Source organism: Jatropha curcas, chromosome 4, assembly GCF_041381405.1.
Source record: "Jatropha curcas cultivar XTBG-Jc1 chromosome 4, XTBG_Jcur_1.0, whole genome shotgun sequence".
In the NCBI taxonomy this organism is placed as follows: domain Eukaryota; kingdom Viridiplantae; phylum Streptophyta; class Magnoliopsida; order Malpighiales; family Euphorbiaceae; genus Jatropha; species Jatropha curcas.
In genome coordinates this window covers 25,940,100-25,963,286 of record NC_143154.1, presented here as the reverse complement: position 1 = coordinate 25,963,286, position 23,187 = coordinate 25,940,100, and the positions used below count along the sequence as shown (strand labels likewise).

The 23,187-nt window shown below is 33.8% G+C and overlaps 1 protein-coding gene across 1 annotated transcript; it reads left to right on the top strand.

Moving 5' to 3' along the window:
* Positions 1-12,409: 12,409 nt before the first annotated feature.
* LOC105638751 (HEAT repeat-containing protein) lies at positions 12,410-22,280 on the top strand. Its single transcript, XM_089720342.1, has 20 exons — positions 12,410-12,743; positions 14,391-14,543; positions 15,329-15,507; positions 16,300-16,407; positions 17,020-17,169; positions 17,271-17,825; positions 18,046-18,120; positions 18,204-18,332; positions 18,433-18,507; positions 18,630-18,839; positions 19,102-19,254; positions 19,336-19,550; positions 19,680-19,797; positions 19,897-20,029; positions 20,098-20,299; positions 20,383-20,488; positions 20,616-20,756; positions 20,842-20,966; positions 21,108-21,223; positions 21,527-22,280. Exons 1-20 carry the CDS (start codon positions 12,545-12,547, stop codon positions 21,907-21,909), a joined length of 3,525 nt encoding a protein of 1,174 aa, XP_089576468.1. The 5' UTR covers positions 12,410-12,544; the 3' UTR covers positions 21,910-22,280.
* The last annotated feature ends 907 nt before the right edge of the window (positions 22,281-23,187 follow it).

Sequence of the window (23,187 nt, the reverse complement as noted above, 5' to 3'; positions counted from 1 at the left end):
GTAGACAGTTAGTGGCTAAGTAAGAACATAAACATTGGAAAGGTTTGAGGAGACAATTCTAGTTTAGAAGCTAGGTTGCAAAATAAATGGAAAGGATAGTATTAGGTTAGGACTTAAGACATTAGTATTGCTGTGTATTAGATGAAAGCGTATATTGAGAGTGAGTAATAAGTTTTAGATTGAAATGTTGGTGATTAGATGGATCACGATTAACGATAATTAACAGACGAAATAATTAATAAGAGTACTCTACCATCTTCATAGTGGACTGATAAGCAACATAGGTGGAAAGGAGGGTTATTAGAAAGAAAGAGTTAAGAGAGCTGGAATGTAAATTAGCAAAAGGTGTTATTACGAAAATCAATTTTATTGATAAGTTTTAGGGCAACTTGACAGATTAAGTTAAAGCGAAATTGATAGTTAAGTTAAAAGCATTAAAAATCTTTATAGAGGCATGATAACTGGCGGTACAGTGAGGTCATTAGATCATGAGCTATCTAATAATTGCACCCATCTATAATAAGAATATTATAGGGAAAACAAGACACATATAGGTAGAACTAAGAGAGTGAGCCCAAGTCGCCCTGTGATACTAATAGACAATGAAAGTTACAAGACGATTTTTTCTTAAAGTTATGGATTAAAGTAGTGGTTTCTGAACTTTTGATTAAAGAAAAGTTTTAGTAATAATATATGTAAATTAAACGAGTTAAATCTTATTATTATAAGTAAATTAAATTTCAGTCGTTTTGTATTTGTAAACTATATGTTAGGTTTTCATAAAGGAATGCTTAATGAAAATTTAAATCTTCAAAGGAAATTATATAATTTTAAGAAAAATAGATGACATATATTATGCATCTTCTTGATAAATCCGGTTTTATTGTAAAAGTTTTATTTAAAGACAGATTTTCTAAAGATTTCAGTAGCTGACTGAAAATAGTAATTGGAGATTTAGGTAATGAACTCAAGTTCTTGTAAGTTTTAACTAGGAGGTACTAAATAGGATGGTTGGCGATAGAATTACAATTAGAATACCTGACTATTTTTCTTTCCTCGGTTCATATTATCCACTCTTGAGCTATCTCCCTAGTGATGGAAGTAATTTCTTATGACTTTGAATTCCCTATGTATCCATTCTTACCGTCTCCTGTTAGATTTCAATTCGAGGACGAATTGTCTTAAGGGGGGGAGATTGAAACACCCCGAATTTTTATTTTCGAAAACTTTCGAATTTTTAATAAATCAAAAATATCGACTTTCAACTATTTGGGCTATATATATCAAACAATCTCAATTCGAGCCCAAGTTTGTGAGTTGGGCCTAAGCCCAAATACATCATCGGAATTGTCGATTTGAGAATGATTAAAATTTTTGAGAAATAATACGAAACCCCTTAATTTAACTTATTATGAATATGTATGAATTAATTATCTTAAAACCAAATATTGTTACTATTAATATTTTTATTATTAATATTGAGTAAATGGAGAAAATATTATGGAACCAAACAAATGAGACCAAATCACTAAATCGGACCGAACCGATCCGAATCAAACCGGAATGTCCTAGATTTTTCTTTTTCCTTCTTTTCTTTCCCTTCTTCTTCTCCAGGCGCGCGACTCCTCCCCTTCCCTTCCGGATCCAGCCACCTGAGCTTCTCGCCGATGTCTCCTCGCCGCTGCAAGTCCGGTCTTGTCACAGCGCCTCTCCGTTCAACTCTAACGCGAAAGGCTGTCGCTGGAAGCTGCGATCGCAACAGCCCCTCCTCCCTCTTCCTTCGATCACGACAGCAGCGCCATAACTCAGCGCCATCGAGTTCGCCACAGACCACGCTTGATCTCACTCCCTCCTTCTCCGGCTTGCGATTCAGGCGAGTGCGACTCTCTTCCATGGATTGGCAGCAACGTTGGTGGCGACTCTATGCCCTGGCGAGCCGTTTCAACCAACGAGAGGAACTGATCTCGCTCAACCGACGCCGGAATCGGACTTCTGGCAGAAAAACGAGTCTAATGGTGTAAAGAGTGCTCAGTTTCAGGCAAGTTCGATTTTCCGACCACCGTGCACGGCGGTCGGCGGTGGCGGTCCGGTGACCGGCCGGCGGCACTCCGGTGAGGCCCCGAGAGACAGAATCCTCTTCTCTTCGCGCTGATCATGGAATCGTCGCCCGATTCCCAATGGGTACGTTCTAAGACTCAATTCTCAATTTTTATATATGTAGAATTAATTGATTAATGAATTTAATTGAGTTATTAAATAGACTAAATTGAATAACAAGAAATTAACTTATTGGATTAACTTAAAAATATATGAACATTTATAGTCTTTTGTAAATAAATTAGATTGATTAGTGTGCGTATTTGGATAGCGAACATGATTTGTTAACTGGTTTAGGACTTTAGAATAATGTAATTGTAAATTAGTTTAGAACATTGTCAAATAAATTACATGATTATTATTATGATTAGGTGATTTAAGGAGAAAGAATAAATTAGAATTAGTTAATTAGTTAACTAGATAACCATTAGTTTAAAACTAGCCGATTGTGCATAAGAGAAGTAAGGCGAATTTTAGTTGGTTAACGGTTAGAATCGAAATTTGATAAATTAAGATTTGGGAGGCCTAGCCATTTTCGATATTGATATAAAAATCGAATTTGAATAGGTAGTAGTTATAATTAGTGATGGTTAAAAATATGTTTTAGCTGTTTAACAAATTAGTTACCGTAAAGCTAATAATTTAATTAATTAATGACTTAATAAATGATCTTATATGGATATTATTAGAATTAGTTTGTAAATTTTTGGTTGAGTGTTGATATTGTTGTTATGGAAGGAGGATGGGATTTTAAATTGATTGATTGCCCGACGGATGGGCTGTGTGCATTGATTGATAAAGATATAATGATATTGTGATATGTGAGCAGGTAGATAGTTCAATTTTTAGGGGAGGTGCTGCCGAAATTTTGATAAAAATTAGACTAAATCTTTATTTAACAACATAATTAATAAGTTTATTTAGATTAGTTCTATAATTTGGTATATAATAAATATAGTGCTCTGATTATTTACTATCTTTATTATTCATTTAATTATTTACATATTTATTTATTTATTTTCATTATTATTGTTAATATTGTTATTTATTTTATTATTGTTGATTATTGTTAATACTATTTATTTATTTATTTGCATTGATTTTGGATGTTTAATTGTGCATTGCATTACGATGTTTAATTGATTAATATGTCTGCATTTGATTGCAATGTTTGATTAATTGTGTTGTGATAATGCTATGCTTTGTTTGTGTGGAATTGGGATGAAGTGGACCACCGTGGGTTTGTGAGGACGGTTTGTGATATGGATCCGAATATTATATGATATTTGACCGTCGGCCGAGAAAATGGGAGATCGGCGCCCCCGTGTGCACCTGATGATATGGATTATGTGGAAAACCACAGGATGGCTTCTTGTTGTTGCACACCTGATAATCTAGATTTGATTGTAGCCCGCAGGGTGGCCTCCTGTTGTGAGCACTTGATGATCTAGATTGGATGGAGACCACCGGGTTGCCTCCTGTTGGTATGGAAAAGAAAAGAGAGAATGGAAATACAATGAGAGGACTGGTCAGTGAGGATTAAACCAGTTGGCCGTATGGGGGATCGGCTCCCTGGTGCACATGTATGAGAGGGCGAGCCATGTGTGAGGACGGCTCGTTGGGGTTTCAGGTGGCGCCACTGACTAATTTCCACTTGATGTGATTATATGAAGATGTTATGATTGTGAGTGCTGGTGATATGCCATTTGTGTGACTGGCTGCGTGAGCATATAACTAGTCGGATGACTAGATTAATATGTGTACACATTTGTGTGACTGTGTGTATTGTGCAATAATTATTACTCCTTAGAAAACTCACATGTCTTGTTTGATTTTTCAGGAAGTAGGTTTTTCCTTTAATCCGATTTAGGCTATGTTTCTTCGGCGCAGGGCAATAAACAATTTTTCCTAGATCCATAATTATTTTACTATGTATACTAACAGTTAGTGACTCCGCAGTTGTAGGATTTGTATACTTTTAATCGTTTATTATTATAGACGAGATAATTATGTGAATCCATATTGTAAATGTGATGCATTGTTAATTAGGCCCGAACTGTGGAATGTTGTAGCCGATAAATTCGGGCCGAGATTTAATAAAATCTTGAGGTTTATTTTTCATAATCATATGGACTAAATGTTTAATATTATATTGAGATAGTAAATTTTTAGTGTTTCAGGCTTACTACGGGCCTCGGGGGCCTTAAGCTTACCTGGGCCCTAGTGCCGGTCCGGCCCACGGAAATGGGTCGTGACAATAGTGGACTATGATGATTAAGTGTATTGGTGAATGACATCGGACATGGAAAGATAATTGTCCAATTATTGAGTTGATGTTATATTAATGATAAGAAAGAATGGATCTAGTCCTGTTATTGTATGAATATTAAGAAAAGAATTAATTACAGAAACGTGACGAGTATACATTAGTATGATTGAAATAAGGATAATCAGTATTTAGAGTAGTAACAAATTGGGGATCATGGGTGACAAGATTTGATGGAAATAGGAATAATGATACATCAGCGAATTTAAGATAAACTATATTTTGAGATTTTACGAGTGTAGAAAATTTGTGGTTCGTGTTGATCTCACGATGCTTATATGAGAGTAAATTCTAAGACAAAAATGATCAAGAAATTATAAGTGATTATTGTTAAGATAGAAAAGATTGACTAATAATTAATAGAAATATTTACAAGTCATGAAAAAGTTATGGATCCATATGTGATATAATTAAGATCCTAATATATTTAGAATGTTTAATAGGCCAGACTGAGCTCATAATCTAGTATAGTAAAATGAAAGTAGAAGGTAGTGAATGGTCTTAAACCATAGCTAGAAAAAGAATTAATTAGCGTATGAAATGTTGATTAAATATTAGTGATTCCTTTGGGTTGATAGCGAGATAAAAGAAAGAAATAAATAAATAATAATAATAAATAAATAAATAAAAAAAATAAAAAAATAAAACATATATATAATAATAATAATAATTTCCATGAGTTATATAGCTTGGATGGAACCTGAATTGATATTGCAAATAGGTTCTTTCTATTAAACAACAATTATTGAACGGACAACCAACTTTAGTTATTTGCCAACTCTTATAGGTTAGTTGAAAGTTGAATTAATATTTATAGTAAAAATATATGACATTGTGAACTGAATTTTGGTAGGGAGAGGAGATACCGAGCAAGTAATATATGGGTCAGAACAAAAAAAAGAAAAAAAAAAGATGTGTATAATAAGAAGAAGAAGAATAATAACAGTAATAATAGTAATAATAGTAATAATAATACTACTAATTTGAAGGGTATAATAATAATTTACGAGTTACATTGACCGAATTTATATATGAAGCTTATAGATATACTATGTGCAAGTGCCAAGTGTTGTGGATAAAAGTGACTGAGAAAAGAGTTGATAAAGAATCATGGGATTCAGCTTGAAATGACGATAAATGTGAATAAACGTAATTCCTTGATGCAAAGTAGTTAGAATAAGAAATTCCTATTAATTAGTGCAACTTTTGCAAGTTACTTGTTTTATTGGTAAAGAAGGAAAGTTATATTTATGTCCTTAGTAGAACATGAAGGTAATTAGAGTATTTTCATTCATTAGTAAGTTAGCTAGGTTTTAATTTACTATTTATTTAGGATATTGAAAATTTGTGCAAGAATAAACAAGTGAACTTGAGATAGTTTTAACAATTTTGGTGACGAGAATACATGCTAGCATTTGAAGACTGAAAAGAGAAACTATAGGACTGTTGGATGTGATAACGGGATGGTTTAAGATTACATTTTAATTATATTGGAATGCCAACTCATGGGTGTCGATTAGATCGTTAATCAATTTAAATTGCTCATGGGTTGATTGAGGTACCAATTAGGGTGAAAAAAAAAAATATTAATGCATAATGTGGAGTCAATGTAAAGCTATTCCGAATTTCTTAGTAATTGAGAGAAATTATGATTGAATGAATAAAATTGTGTTATAAATGGCAGTTTGCGACCTATCTTATGGTTTAAGGGGATATTTAGTTAGTTAGGTCCATTCGAGAACTGGTACATTGTAACTTTGATGTTGAAGGATTCAATGAGGTGTTATCTTGTTTGGGGTAAAGAATGTAGAGAGAACATAATTAAGGTTGAGGATATTCTTAAATCGTATTAGGTATAAATTGTTCAAATCTTGGAGGTGATAGATTTGGAGAAAAGGAATAACCTAACGATATTATTATCTGAATATTCATAGGCACTCATGGGATTAAGAATAAACATAAAACAAAGGACATAGTTCAATCAGGAGTTGGATTATGGGTTTAGTTTCTTTAATCTCTTATTGAGCTAGAGTAAAAAGGCATTACTTGTTTAGGATTCTCGATTTCTAGATACGTAAACTTGGGCCTAAAGATTGATTAAAGATAGAAGGAGTAGATAAATTGAATATAAATTATGGTTTGGAGAAATTTACATCTTGATTAAGCTTGTAAAAAAAAAAATAAATAATAATAATAATAAGAATAATAATGTAGGCTGGATTTCCTTATGAAATTGAGTATAAAAGAGTGGCGTTTGTAAATTTTAGAAAAATAAATTAAAAAGTATCTGGCAAGGTAACAGCTAACTCGACTAGTTGCATAAGTTCTTGTCATAATTAGTTAAGAAATGGTTGGATATGACAAATTGGAAAGAGGAATAGAGAAGTTAATAACTAAAATAGGAACTTGATTGTGAATTTAAATTCTCTCTATATAGTCGATGTATTATATGTTTTTATGAGAATTCTCATTATTAGGGTTTGAGGAGAGATTATATATCTTTTGTTGGAAAATGGTTAAGTTAATAAATATGTGAGGAGATTGGGTAGAGAAATGTCATAATTCTATTAGAAATAAGCTTGTAGTAGTGGTAAGAATTTGTTCTCTTTAATTGGAAATGATTCAAATAGCACTTAATGGCAGAATTTGATAATAATTGAAAACCTTCTTGAATTGGCAGCAATCATCTTATTTAATTATGAACAACTTCAATGATTATGAGGGCAAATATATGGAATTGGAATTGATGGAAAATGGATGAGTCAGCATGTAGGTTTTAAATTTTAAAATAAGGAGTCCAAATCGAGATAGTAGTAAATTTGATTGCATATGTGGATTCTTATAACAGTAAGATTAAATACTTGGTTTGTGTATGAGTTTCTTATGGAGTGATGATCTTTGCCTATGATAGCTAGTGAGAGAATAAATGACGATACATCAATGTAAGGACACATGATATAGAGCTAATGAGATTAATAACCCTTGCTTGAGCAGAGGTTATAAGTGATTAAAATTCTTACGTGTAAAGGTGAATATTAGTGTCGAATCTGTGTTTTAGGTTATGAATATTTGACTTGACTTGACGACTTGTAGATATAGTACAACTCAAGTTTAAATTAACTATGGTAATAAGGTAGGTAACTTTGGGGCTAGATTCATCTCATAATCATCCTACCCTCCCTATGAATTAAATTTTCTTCCCATTGGTTTGTCTTCATACATTTAATAACAATTAGTTCCCTTGGTCTGACTAACGAACTCAAAAATATTTGTCTCATCTTCTTGATTCATCCTTCTAGCTGCTCAGAAGAACAAATATTCTACTGAATATGAATGTAATACTTTTTATCAGTTGCAGCATTATGTGAGAAGCACAACCACCATTGTTTTCTAGTTACTTGTTACTTTTAAAATTCAAGGACGAATTTTTATAAGGGGGAAGACTGAAATAACCTGAATTTTTATTTTCAAAGATTTTTCATTTAAATTTAATAAACTGACAGCGTGAAAAGTGTATTTAAATATTTAAACCTGAATTAATAATTTGTACAGTGATAAACCGAATCGAAAACCAATTAAAAATAAAAAAATAAACAAAAACCAAGATTTGGGCCGAATCGAACCGAAATCGAACCGAATCAGCCCAAACCACTTCTAGAAGCCTCTCCCCTCTATATCCAGCGCAAACTTCACCCTCCCCTCACCATTTTCTGCGCCACCTCCAGTCCACCACCGTTACTGCCACCACAGCGCGACCTCCTCTCCTCTCTTCTTCTTCTTCTTCTTCTTCTTCTTCTTCTTCTTTCTTTCTTTCCTTTTTCTTTCTTTCTTTCCCTTTCTTCTTCCCTGCAACTGTGCGTCACTGCCAGCAACTCCAGCAACGTCAGTCGATCACCACCGCGTGCCAGTTGCAGTCGCACCGCCTCCATCGCGCGCCAGCACGTCCTGCAGCTCCTCCGCGTGCCACAGTCAGCCCTCTGCCAGGCCTGTCGCGCCTACAATAGCAGCACCAACTTCAAGCCTCGCTGCCAGCCGCTCCTCCGCCAGATCGTGTGCCACCGCCGCCGATCGCCACTGTCTTTGCCTCTCTCCGCCACTGTCAGTTGGATCCGGCCACTGGCAGTTACCGCCCTTCGATCCGGCACGCGTAAAAACTCCCGATCTAGCAAAAAATATATTTTGGGGGTAACAAAATTAATGTTAATAATTTTAGTTACTTAAATTAATTTTATTATTGTAGTTAATTAATTTAGTTAATTTAAATTAGTAATTGTGAGTAGTTAAATTAAGTTAATTTAATTTTCAGCATTGATTTATAATATAAGTGTTTTTTTGACGAAAATTTATAATATAAGTGTTGATTTAATTAAAATCCTTTGATTAATTTATTGAGGAATTCTGATAATAATATTATGAATGGAATGAAATGAGGAATTGAGAATTAAAGGTAATGTTAATATTGTTATTCGGGTGGAGGATGGAAAAATTGAATTGATTGATTGTCTGATGATGGATGGGCCGTGTGGTTTGGAGTTATTAGATAAATTGTTGATATTTTAGTAGGTGGATAGTTCAATTTTTAGGGGAGATGCTGCCGAAATTTCGGTAGAAAATAAAATAAATTTTAGAAGAAAATAAATAAAATAGAGTTCGGTAGAAAATTAAAAATTTATTACAGAAACAAAATTAAATATCGAAATTAAATTACGTAGAAAAAGTTAGAATATAAAAATAAAATTCTTAGAGTGGTAAAGAAATATTTTGTTTGATAGAATTTTTTTTTTGTGTCATTCTTACTTTGCTTAGATCGCCCAGGTTCATCTAGTGCTTCTCTTGGACAGAATCAAAGCTAGGGATTCGTTCTCCACCACTGTGAGTAATAATAAATAATCCATATCGACCCTGCATTTGCATAACATTATATTTTTATATATTTGCATATTTACAATATATTATAAGTATTTTCTCATACATAAATATAATTGTGCATTGGGATGAAATTGGTGTATTACGTTGAATGACTTGTTTGATTAATTGTGCTGTGTATATATTGTGCTTTGTTTGTGTGGAATTGGGATGAAGTGGGTTACCATGGGTTTTATGAGGACGGTCGATAAATATGAATCCTGATGAAATTATGAAATTGGATCGTCGGCCAGGTAAATGGGAGATCGGCGCCCCAGTGTGCACCTGATGAACTGCTGAAATGTTGTTGATGATATGGGAAAGAAAAGAGAGAACGTAAAATAAAATATTGAGAAGACTGATCAAGTGAGGATTAGACCGGTCGGCCAGATATGGGGGATTGGCTCCTCGGGTGCACATGTTTGAGAGAATGGGCTGCTTGAGAGGACGGCTCGTCGAGGGTTTAGGTGACTCCACTGACTAATTTCCACGTGATGTGATTATTTGAAGGTGATATTGTTTGTGGGCGCTAATATGATGCCATATGATTGACTGCTGTGTGTACATCTAGTATTCTAGGGTGCATTTGTGTGACTGTTTGTGATGTGTATTATTTATTATTATTCACTGAGTTGCAAAACTCACTCCCCCCAGCAAACCTCCCAGGTACTAGGAAGCAGCTGATTCGACTGAAGCTCTGCAATCTTCTCCGCAAAGTTATAAATGCAAACTTTATATTTCTGTTATTTAATTTTGGATGTATAAATTATTCGATTATCAGATTATTATTGAACTCCGCATTTATAGGGTTGTGTATTAATGTTGGACTTATTGTTAGCACTACACTATAAATTAAATATTATGTAATTAGCTGCAAGTGAACCAGTAAGCCCATAATGTGATTATAATTTATTCTGAATAGGCCCTGATTATATATTATGTGTTAATTGAGATTGGGCCCGATGTTTGTATAGAGGCTTACTGTTTTGATGAATTGGGAAAGATAGGTAGACAGATTGGATAATGTAGGTTTACTACGGGCCTTGAGGGCTTTAAGCTTATCTGGGCTCTAGTGTCGGTCCGGCCCACGGAAACGGGTCGTGACAATGTCACAGAATTTTTAGGTTGATCACATTGAAAGAAATTCTAACGGGCTTCACCTAAATATTTAAAATATGCGCGATATTTAAAGTGCGTTTTTAATAACTAAAGACAGTTAGAATGTTAAATAAACACAATTTTTCATATTTTCTCAACTTTCCCAAACAATGACCAAACATGTCAGAGCATAAACTTCATTTTTTTCAACCATTTGTATTCTCTCATTCCAACAAAGCATTCAAAGTCTTATTTAAGATTGAAATGTAATCTAAGACATACGTTTATATTAGAAGCGTAATAAAAGAGTTATTAAGGGTATATTAAGAAAAAAAGGTTAAAAAGAAAATTGATTAAGCTAGTTTGTTAATTTTAGTGAAAAGTTAATTGTTGCTATATAAAAAAAAATGGAGGTAGTCCCATTGTTAGAGAGAATTAATTTATGTGACCTCCTTCTTCTTCATCTTATTATCTCTTTCTTCTTTGGAAAACTAAATGGCAACCACCACTAGAGATAGAGAAATCATCATATTCATTAATATTATCCTCAAGGAAATCTAGTAACCATTAGTTAGTGATGCTTCTTTTGTTGATTTCATTATTACATGAATATAGTTTGATTTTGGTGTTTTTTTGCTACATATTGGGTTTAGAGTACTGATGAATTTGTACTCAATTGAGTTTGATTTAAATTAATTCAAACTTATTTGTAAATAAATTCAATCATAATACCTTTTTATATTATTTTAATCAAAACTTTAATTTTAATAATCTGTATAAATAATACTCTCTCTGTTTTCTGAATATATATTCTTTTTTATTTTTCTTAAATTATCTACTCATAATAATTATAATTTCACCCTAAATAAGGTGTTATGTGCTCCCAATAAAATTTTAACGAATTAGATATTGATGAAAGTTCTTGGAAAACTAAATCACATAGTGAAAATTGAATGAAAATAATTAACCTCCAAGAATATTTTTGTTATCTATTTTTATAAAATTTAGAGTATTAATCAATTTTTTTAATCTATTCATAGCAAAAAAGACAAATATGCAGAAAGAGAGGGAATATATCAATAAGTTTAAGATATTTTTATTTTAGAACACAGTTATATTTTAATTAGGATGTCGTTGAAATAAATCGATAGGTTTAGAGTCGCTAAAAGTATAAAGCTGGATTTATAATAAAATTCCAACCACTAGCAAAGTTTATGGCTAACCTTCTTACATAGTTTTATATGGGAATAACTATGACTATGGTTTCAAAACCATATTATAAGAAGAGTGGAATAATCGAGCTGTTTTTAGGTTGTAAATAAGACGAATTTGAAATAGTTGATTTTGGTTTCATTCTTGTATCAAACTAAGATTAGAATTTTTTAATTTTTAGTTTTGTAGTTTGAATAAATAATACAAATAAATAGTATTGTTGAAAAAATTAAACCAATTCAATAAAAATTTTAAAATTTATTAAAAAATTATAATAAAATAAATAATAAATTAAGAGTAAACCCAAATCATTAATTTAAATAAAACAATCGATTTTAATTTTAAAAAATAAGAATCCAAACCATAAATGTACGGTTTTTAGTTATAGTTGAAAACCGAAATTATTGAGTTCGATTTAATCCGGGTTTCAACTGATTCAATTTCAATTTACTTTCATTTCAAAAGAGAACCGTGGCTATACTTACATGGAGGGGTAAAAAAAAGAAAAAGCCTAAAATTTGCCACGTCAACAGTTGCACGTGACCGTACCGGTTAAATAAAAAAGCATTAAAATAATCGAGGAACCTACTATTGACTTTCGTGACGGTGGCAACAAACTCGTGTGGACCCACCGTCAAAGTCAAAAATGGAAAATTATCCGTTCGATCGGTCGAATCTAAAACTCATAAAAATCCCAGGACTTTTAAACCCGGAGTTTCACGAAAGCCGACACCACCGCGAAGCATCGTATTCCCATTCCATATAAGAATTAAAATGAGTCATGAAGCTCTTTAAATCACGACAGATCCAAATCCAACAGCCGGAACAAGGAAAAAAACCTGCAAGTGTCATCAAAGTTAATACACAGAGAGATCAGATGCTAAGCTGAGAGTGAAAGAGATAAAAATGAATGTAGAGAGATCGTCTCTGTGCAATTGCGTGGTAAATTTCTTGCTAGAAGAGAACTACCTGTTAACGGCATTTGAATTGCTTCATGAGCTCCTCGACGATGGCAGAGACGACCACGCCATTCGCCTTAAGGAGTTCTTCGCCGATCCTTCTCACTTCCCTCCCGATCAGATCTCTCGCTTCAATAATCTTCGAGGTTTTCTTTTTTTCCACCTCAATTTTCTTTTAGTCGTTTGAATTACCTACACTGTTAGCTTACATGTCCTGGCTTGGTTTTTCTTGTTTAGCTATTATTTTGGTGATTGTGATGCTGTTTGGTGCTTGTTTGACATTTCTTTGTGATATGGAATTCAATTGAAGTGATACTCATGTGGAGCTTATTGTTAAGTGTTTTAATTGAAAGAGAGTTTTTGAGTGTAGGATAGAATTTTTTTATTTGTGGATGAAGCAAGGAATCCAGTTCATTTGAGGAAGTGATAGCTTTATGCATTGAAGCAGAAGTTATTTCAATTTGCTTGCAGCATGAGAAGATTCAATTAATAGTCACTGGCACTGGAATGAAAGTTAGATATTTACAGACGGTTTGACATTCAATAGCATTGCAGCAATTCAACGATAAGTTTTTAATGTGGTCAATAGTGATTTTTCGGAAATTTGGCACCATTTTGTTAAGCATTACATTCTTAGGAATGGTTAGGCACATGACTTGAAAGCACAGACAAAGGGTTATTGAATGCAGACAAAGAATGCTGAGACCACAAAGGTTACAAAGTGGAAGACATTAATTCTGTTATTTTATTTCCTTCTTAGCTTTAGGGTGTGATTTTATTGTCATACCTTTAAGAATATTTGATGGAGGGTTTACATATACTTTTTTGTGTTAAATGGGGATTACAGTTTACAGTTAGGATATGACATAGAATAAAATATGTTTAAAGAGCTGATGGGGAATAATATACAGGTTTGTATTACATTCACTATATAAATCTACCAATAGTAGTAATTAGTTGTAGGAAGAATCAAAATGTATGTGTAGTTTGTCCAGGTGAAATGTTTGAAAGTGTTACGTCATAGAGAAATACAGGAAGATTCTTTGTTATACAGAATTTGGCATCCTTTGGAATGCACAAATCCAAAAATGGAGGAATGGTTCATCAACTATAGACACCTTAGATGCTGGAAGGATGCACATTTTAGCATGGTTTTAGTATTTCTGTGGATGTTGAAATGATGCTGAAAAGCAAAGCCATGCTGTAGTTACTGCTGGTGCTAGAGCAAAACAAATTAGATTGTTTGTTCTTATGAGATAGGATTAGCAAGGGTGCGTAGCAGGTTTACAATGCGACCAAGTAGGATAGACTAAGGTTGAGCTGCACTTGACTGAAAAACGAATCCATTCTTGTTTATGGAAAATCGAGGTTTGGAATAGTGAGTGGATATTCTTGCAAAATTTGTTTCTCATTCCAGAGAAAAAAAAAAGGAGCCTTATGCTTCACTTTCTGCAAATGATCAATTATGGATTGTAGCTATAGATGTGTTTTATACACACTGTATGATTTTAATTCGCATCACTGGTTTCCCTTGATTTATGTATCATAGTTGTAACTGTAATCATTAATGAACAGTTATTCTTCCTCTTCTTGCCCTTTTTTGTTAATGGTTTAATTATTAGTGAAAACTTATTGCACTTTAGCATAAATTCTTTATGCATGTACAATTGTGTAGATACTTGCATATAGATGGGCCTGAATTACTACTTGATATGTAACTGCATTTTTATGCTTTATCTTGAATACAGAATGTAAGCGATGCTCTTTTCTGCCCCTTTATTCTTGAAAAGCAGTTGCAGACCCTCAGAATTTACTAGAAGAGAAACAGGCATTAGAAGAGAAATTGGCACTTAGTGAATATGAGCTACGTTTGGCACAAGAGGACATTACAAAGTTGAAGACTGAACTACAGAAGAAAAAAGATTTTACACAGCTGGAATTGAGTGGTAAATTTCATTTCTCCTTTGATAGTTATAACTCATAAGAATCTTGTATGACTCTTTTTTATGTTTTCTATTCAATATAAAAAATTATATAGTTTGTTATGTAGAATTTGAAAGGGTCACCTTTGAAACCATGAATTATTTACAGCTCTCTGATCAATGTAACTTGTATACAGTGGAGACTGCTACCAAAATTAAATAGGTATACTTTTTATGATTTTTTTAGGTAAATACTAGGCCGAATTCACTTCTCTGCTTCTCTCTCTTTAGCAAAAGGATTGACACCATGCCACATTACTGTCCACAATTAAACTGCAGTCACTTGTAAGGCATTCATGTCATTAGTTGAGAATGACTTCTGGAGTGTATGTGCAATCTTATTCGATTTTTAGGGACTGGCACTTTAGTATGTGTTTTATATCATGAGTATATGCTAGGCCAATTTGCATAAGCTTCTGAGCTGGATCTCTGATACTTCTGAACTATGGCTGTGTTTGATTTGGATATGAAAGGAGATCCATTTCTAAGTAAGATATTTGGATTTCTGTGTTTTCTTCCAACTACTTGTGCCCATTTCAGTATTTATAGCTCAAACAATAGTATAATTGTTTCAACACATTCTCCAATTTGTTCAATTTATTAATTATGATTATTTTTGTCTACAAGCATTATTTTAAATGTAAATAGCCAAAAATCTTTGGATTTGCTGTATAAATCGTATTATTTCATTGGCTAGATAATATTGTTCTCTAATTTTTTGTGAACTTTTATCTTGGATGCATTTCTAGATTCAAAATCAGATGATTCTGAAAGCACTGGACCAGAGATTCTACGGCAAAAGAAGGACGCTTCCTTCTCTAACGTGGGCCCTTTGAAGGATAATGAGCGTAGGGATCTTAACTGCGCCGTGAAGGAATATTTACTTATAGCTGGATATCGGCTTACTGCTATGACATTCTATGAAGAAGTATGTAAACCTTTTGATGCAAATTATTTTGTTTTGTTTGTTATTATTGCCTTCCATGGTTTTATTTTCATATGAAGATCTTTTGTTCTGACAGAAAATAGGGAGGTCCTATCTTGTAAAGATGTATGCATGCATTTCCTACAGCATTTTCTGCACTTTGTTGTCTGTTGTATCTCTCATTTAGCTGAAAACCGAAACCACTTGTTTGCTTATCCAAAAGTAGACAAAAGATGATAAAAATACATGCGAAACTATAAAGATTTTAGAGTTGCAAAGTTGTGACAAGTACATGAATCTTTGTGTATATTAGTAGTAGGATATAACTTATGCTTATATATGCTGGGACTCAAGCTGGATGGCAGTGCAAGGGTAAAAAAGTTGCTTTATTGAGCTTTATTTGGATAGCACGGTCCTTCAACTTTTACTTTTGATTAACACAAGTGACAAGTCCATACATATTAGTAGTCTGTTTGAAAATTTCATATCTGGTTAAAGACAGTTTTTATATGTGGATTTTAAAATAGAAAAAGGATGCTGTTGAAAATTCATATTGCAGAGACTATGGATTTTCATTTACTTATTGCTATTGGAGGCAACATCAGACAGATATTTCTTAAAATTTTGTTTTGCATAAACATGTTTGTGGCTCTCATTTGGCGTGAAAATGTAGGTCAAGACTCGAGTGGGTGTGTTGAATCTGTACATGTGCCCATTGGTCAAGTACTATTTGCTTTTGTATCTGTTGAGAATATTTGCATTCATTTTGATTGCTCTACAATTCTTTCACTTCAGGTTATAGATCAGAATTTAGATGTTTGGCAGAATACGCCCGCATATGTGCCAGATGCCTTGCGACATTATTACTATCAATACCTTTCTTCCACTTCACAGGCTGCTGAGGTATTTCATGAAACATATGCTGGTTTAACAACTTGCTACATATATGTATAGCCATGCTAGACTTTTCAAATGTGTATTTAAAAGTCAATGTCCTCCACAATTCTCCATCAGGCTTTGACTACAAGAAAGTACCATTTTTTTGTGGCTTACATTTCTTATTTTAAGTGCAGGCCAAATATGATCACACATTATCCACTTAGCTAGACTATTTCTAATTGCAATTTTATTAGGTTATATTATGTTATTAACATATAGTACACAAATCATGTTCTAAAGTTATTTATGGTTAGGCTGATTCCTTCCTTGATTGTTATCCAAAGTTTCTGTTTAAAGCAAAAAAAGAAAAAGAAAATTCGTCATTGCTAGATTATTAAACTCAGTACCGATAACATTATCTGAAGTCTAATATCCACGGTTGTTTTGAAGTGTACTATTCCATCCTTGTATTTGTTGATCATGTAACAACCTTCAAATTTTTCTATGTTAATACTTGCATTTGAGTGGTACAAATTTAGATTTTGCACAATCATTATTAACAAATATGTATTAACATTTGATGTGGAGTGGAGGTGGGTTCTGTGCTGAAATGTAAACTCGTTTTCTATTTTGCAGGAGAAAATTGCCATGCTCAGAGAAAATGAGTCATTGAAAAAGGTCTGTGACAAGCTGAATCGTGAAAAAGAGAAATTACTCAAAAACAAAGATTTTGTTGATAAAACTTTAGAAGCCCTTCAAAAAGATCTCAAGGAGAGGGATAACCAGGTAATTCTCTCTTACTGCACTGCATCTTTATGCTGCTGCATTAGTTCTCTCGTAATGAGCACAATATTGACTATATCTAAATATATGTTTTTCAATTTTAGATGCAAGAGTTGAAGCAATCTTGGGAGCTCCAGCGAAAGGAACTTAATGATTGCAGAATTGAAATCACTTCACTGAAAATGCACCTAGAAGGATATCGCTCTGGACGGAGCATGATTGCTAGTGATGTTGATTCTATTCAATCCCAGTCCTTGGAGAAGTACAAGGAAGAAATAACAGCATTGCAGATGGAAATAGAAAGCTTGAAGGCAAAAAGCACAAAACCTCCCGAATCTTTAAATCCCATCAATTATGAGGAAGAGTCTATGCAGACAGAAGATAAAGTTGTTGAGATACATGAAGATAAAACTATAATTTCTCATCCACGCAATGTGGTTGGAGTGTTAGGCAATGAAGATGTTCCATCACCAGTGACTAGCAACACTGGTAACCCTGAGGGAATTTTGTCAGATTTGGTGAGAAATCATTCAAATGGAGATATTAATATTGAAAGCAGTCAAAGAAGCTCCAAAGAAAATGGTGAACGACCATCAGAAGATGGTGGAATAGACATGAAATTGGACAACTTAAGTGTTGAGGCTACTGCTGAAAACACGGCAAGTTCATCGTCTTTCTCTAGCAAATTCTGTTCTTTCCTTATCCTTCTCTGGATTCTCTCTTGGTATTAAGAGTCTTGGTTTCTGATTAAATTTGTGAACGATATTATTGATAGGAATACCTTTGTAGTATATTTTCTTAGGTCTTTCTTGTTATGCTTCCCTTTTCCTGTTGGTTGGAATTTCGTTGCATAACAGGACATATGATGTTGCTTTGCAGGGTTTAGAAACAATTCAGATACTTGCAGATGCATTGCCCAAAATTGTTCCTTATGTTTTGATCAATCACCGGGAGGTTTGCATTTCTCTAATTTATTATATTCTATCCAATATCTATAATGAGTCTTCTTATACTGTATTCCACATTTTTGTGCACAGGAGCTTCTTCCCCTAATGATGTGTGCAATTGAGCGTCATCCAGATAGTACTACTCGAGATTCCTTGACCCACTTATTGTTTAATTTGATAAAACGTCCGGATGAGCAGCAGAGAAGAATCATTATGGATGTAGGTCATCGGTTTTGATCATACAATGAATTCCTTGATATCTCAATTATATTGTGGCACAGCTATACAATTTGGATCTGACTTCTGACCTCTATTTCAGGCCTGTGTTACCCTAGCGAAAAATGTAGGAGAAATGCGGACAGAAACAGAATTGCTTCCCCAGTGTTGGGAACAAGTGAGTTTCAGTAATGATTTTTTTGGGGTTTCCCATCTGGCTCATTTTTAGTTCTTTTTTTCTTGCTTTCTCTTTCATCTTCTGAATGTTCTGTTTCATTTGTCTGGTTTCATGGACTGCAGATAAATCACACATATGAAGAGCGTAGACTGCTTGTTGCTCAATCTTGTGGAGAGCTTGCAGAGTTTGTTCTGCCTGAGATCCGTGATTCTCTAATTTTATCCATTATGCAACAACTGATAGAAGATTCTGCAACTGTTGTTCGAGAGGCTGCTGCGAGTAATCTGGCTTTGCTGCTCCCACTCTTCCCGAATGTGGACAAATATTTCAAGGTCAGCCTCACTAAATATGCTTTGAGGCAATCATGGAAAGGAATTTTGATTTGATGGTTGGCTACTATGAGAGGTCTAGAACAGGTTGATGGCACATTGGTCTAGGAATGGAGCTTTTTCCATTAGCAATAAAATGTTAAGTTAGATGAAAATGAGAAAATAAGAGAGAGAAAAAAAGATATTTTTCTGTAATATGTATATGAAAATTAAATTTCTTTGACACATTTAAGTTTCCTACAATGCTTAAATCTATTTGTGATAGGTTGAGGAGATGATGTTCCAATTGGTCCGTGATCCCTCTGGAGTGGTGGTGGAAACTGCACTTAAAGAGCTACTTCCTGCAGTAATAAAATGGGGAAACAAATTGGAACACATTTTAAGAACTTTGCTTTCCAACATCTTGAGCTCTGCTCAGGTATACTTCTTTCTCATAGTTTATTTCTTGCTTTTACTCAGTACTTGGTTTATAATGATTGTATCCCTCGACCGTCTTCAGCGCTGTCCACCTCTTTCCGGGGTTGAAGGCTCAGTGGAGTCACATTTACGTGTTCTAGGGGAACGAGAGCGCTGGAATATTGATGTCTTTTTGAGAATACTGATGGAATTGCTTCCCTTTGTGCACCAAAAGGCAATTGAGACTTGTCCGTTTTCTTCAGTACCAGAGTCAAAGGATGGATTCTTCTCTCTGTCATTACTTGAATTATATTCAAAGTAAGCTCTAGATGTCTGTTTCATTTTTTGCTCTGTCTGCTGGTGGAGAAAAACTTAAGTATTTTTGTCAATCCTGAAATCTTGGCGGTGGAAATATTTTGCTTTTGATAGATTTTAATGTCTTAATAGGGGACATGTTGACTGGCCTGCATTTGAGTGGATGCATGTTGATTGCTTTCCTGATTTGATACAGCTGGCCTGCATGTTGCCTCAAAAAGAAGACCATTTAAGAAACAAAACGACAAAGGTAATCTGTCTGCTTGGGATTAATTCATTAGAATCTAATTTGCTGCCATGTATTGAGGACAGTGCATCAGTTGTTTCTAATTTGGAAAATGGCTTGCAGTTTTTGCTGGCTGCAAGTAAACACTTCGGGGATCTCTATCTGGTACACATAATGATGCCAGTGTTCTTGGTAGCAGTTGGGGATAATGCTGATCTTACATATTTTCCGTCTACCATTAATTCAAAAATCAAAGGTATCAGTGCATACATTTTGTGAATTTCTTTCACATTATTATTTTTAATTGTTGTTTCTTTCTTACAGGTTTGAGGCCAAAAACTGCTGTGGCTGAGAGGCTTGCTACAATGTGCGTTCTGCCACTCCTTTTGGCAGGTGTTCTAGGTACTCCCAGCAAGCATGAACAGTTAGCAGGCTACTTGAGAAGGTTGCTAATTGAAGGCAGCCTAAAAGAGAATCAGTCAAAAAAAACCAGTGTGGAGATTATCGGTGCTGTCCGCTTTCTTTGGTTTGTAGACAACCACATGCCTTTGTTTACCATTGTCTGTAAGTTATATGTGACTAGTTTATCAAGTTTCTTCCATGATGCAGTACTATTGAACAGCACCACAGTATGATATTCAGTATTTTGTGGGAAATGGTTGTTAGTACCAATGTTGATATGAAAATCAATGCTGCCTTTCTGGTGAAAGTCATAGTGAGTTCTCATTGCTCTTAATCATCACTTGAAGCTATTCCAGCATTTGTTTTATTTATTTATTTTTTTTGAAATATCAACTTCACCTGACATTATTTTGAAATTTGAACTTTTATTAATTCCACAGGTGCCATACATTGATGCAAAAGTTGCTTCTACCCATATTTTGCCTGCCTTAATCACTCTTGGGTCTGATCAAAACCTGAATGTGAAGTATGCGAGCATAGATGCATTTGGAGCTGTGGCACAACATTTCAAAAATGACATGGTATAAATGTTCTTTCCTGAAGGGATATTGGCAATCTTGGGGAAGCAGTTTGTATGTTTCACTCATCACATTTGTCATGTTTCAGATTGTTGATAAAATACGTGTTCAAATGGATGCTTTTCTTGAAGACGGATCCCATGAGGCTACCATAGCTGTTGTCCGTGGTTTACTGGTAGCAGTACCTCACACGACAGAGAGACTCAGAGATTATATCCTAAACGTTTTGGATAATTAATTTTAGGACCATTTATTTTGAGAAAATTTTGTCCATGTTTTTCAGCCATTCACAACACTTTATTTGTCTTCCAGTTTTAAATACGTTATTTCACTGTTTCCTTAACGTTACACACACCTACTGTCCAAGATTTTTCAATTTACTGCCGCACCAGCATCTGCAAGTGATGTCATGCGTCGCCGTGAGAGAGCTAATGCCTTCTGTGAATCAATACGTGCCTTAGATGCTACAGGTTTGAAGACAATCTTGTTCTCTTATACCCCAAACAGTTCCATTATTTTGTTTGATTTCCCTTTGACCGAGTACTTGATGAATGAACTTTATAGAAATATCAACACGTTTTTTAATCATTGACCATTGGCACATGATTGTTACATGTTATTTGTTGGAGAAGACCATTTTGGAACCCCAAAACTGAGGAAATAGAAGTCAGGGTCTCAATAGACAACATGATAAGCTTGCGGGCTCCAAGATAGGTTTCTCTTTATTCTATTGCAGATAAAATATCACATTATCTCATCTTTACCTGCTGCAGATCTTTCTGCGACTAGCGTGCGGGAATACCTGCTACCAGCCATACATAACCTGTTAAAAGATCCGGATGCATTAGATCCAGCACACAAAGAAGCTCTAGAGATAATAATGAAGGAAAGATCAGGTGGAACTTTTGAGGCCATTAGTAAGGTGATGGGCGCACCTCTTGGGATCGCATCATCAGTCACAAGTTTCTTTGGAGAAGGTGGGCTGTTGGGCAAGAAAGAACCTGTAGACCATCAACCACCACAGCCTGAGACCCCAAAAACAGAGCCACCTGCACCAGCCGAAGATACGAGATTCAGGCGTATCATGCGGGGTAATTTCACAGAGATGCTCAGGGGTAAAACAAGGGGTCCGGAAGAAGCACAGCAAAATCAATAATTTTTATAGTTAACCAATTATCTCTGTTGTGGTCTCCTACGTGTTTGATTTTATTCCTAATGCATGAAGCAGAGTTGTGACCACCTCAACACCATAGGCAATAACATTTTTATCCCCCAATCCTTGTTTCTTTTTTTTTTTTTTTTTTTTTTTTTTTTTTTTTTTTTTGAGATTTTTATTGTATAGGGAAAATTAAATTTGAAAATAGGTTGTTATTCAATTAAATCCTTTTAATTAGTTATGGTTAGGCATAATATTTTTATATTACTTGGGCCTCATTTGGTTCAAAATGACCTATTTTCTGGAAAATATAAGATACCCTTCCAAGGGAATTATAAATTATTTATGTGGAAGTATAATTTTTTTCTTAATGGATGTGAAAGTATAATTTGAATGTGTTTAGTATATAAATCGACTAAAGCAAATTGCTGGTAAATTTCAGAAGATGATAATGTCCATTATGTAAATTTAAGCGTAATGGGACATTGTAAATTTATTGTACTTAATTAGAGAAATACAACTTTCTTAGCTATTTCTAAGGAAGTAAAACACAAATGTTTTATGCTATCTTCCTTGTTCACCTCCAATCAACTATCAAAATCAGTATTTTTTTGTGGCCTCTTGTATTAGATGATAAGATTTATTTTCTTTGCTTTTAAAATATAAATTATTTTATTTTGTCTCAAAATATAATTCGATATAAGTTATTTTGAGTATTTTAAAAAATAATAAATAATATTTTCAGATATTATAATTATCTTCATAAGATATTTTTATATATTATAGGTATCTTTATAAGTTACAAATAATTAGATCAAATTATTTTTGATTTTATTATAATTTAAAAGAATTAATTGTTTCTCTAATTTTAGTGAATCTTAAATAATTTGTATTTTGAGAGGGAGAGGTTTTAGATTTGTTTCGTACTCCTTTGCATTAACATTTTAAAAATGAGTAACCAATATGCCAATATATATATATATATATATTTACAAGATTTATAAGGGAGGGTGACGGGAAATTGAGCTCAGATCATCTTAAACCACTCATGTCTATTCGCATAAGCAGTTACTGGGGCCTATTCTCCCTTAAAGTAATACTTTCAAGGTGCAACTATCTTGTAATTTGAGGGAGCTGGTGTACCTAAGTTTCTTAAGAGTCTAAATCTTCTACAACCCTATATGTGTTATCAAAAATATCCCTTTTCGATTTAACCATACAGTGTCTGAATTTCATTGATATGACTAATTTGAATTGGCAATAAGCAGACCAAAAAAG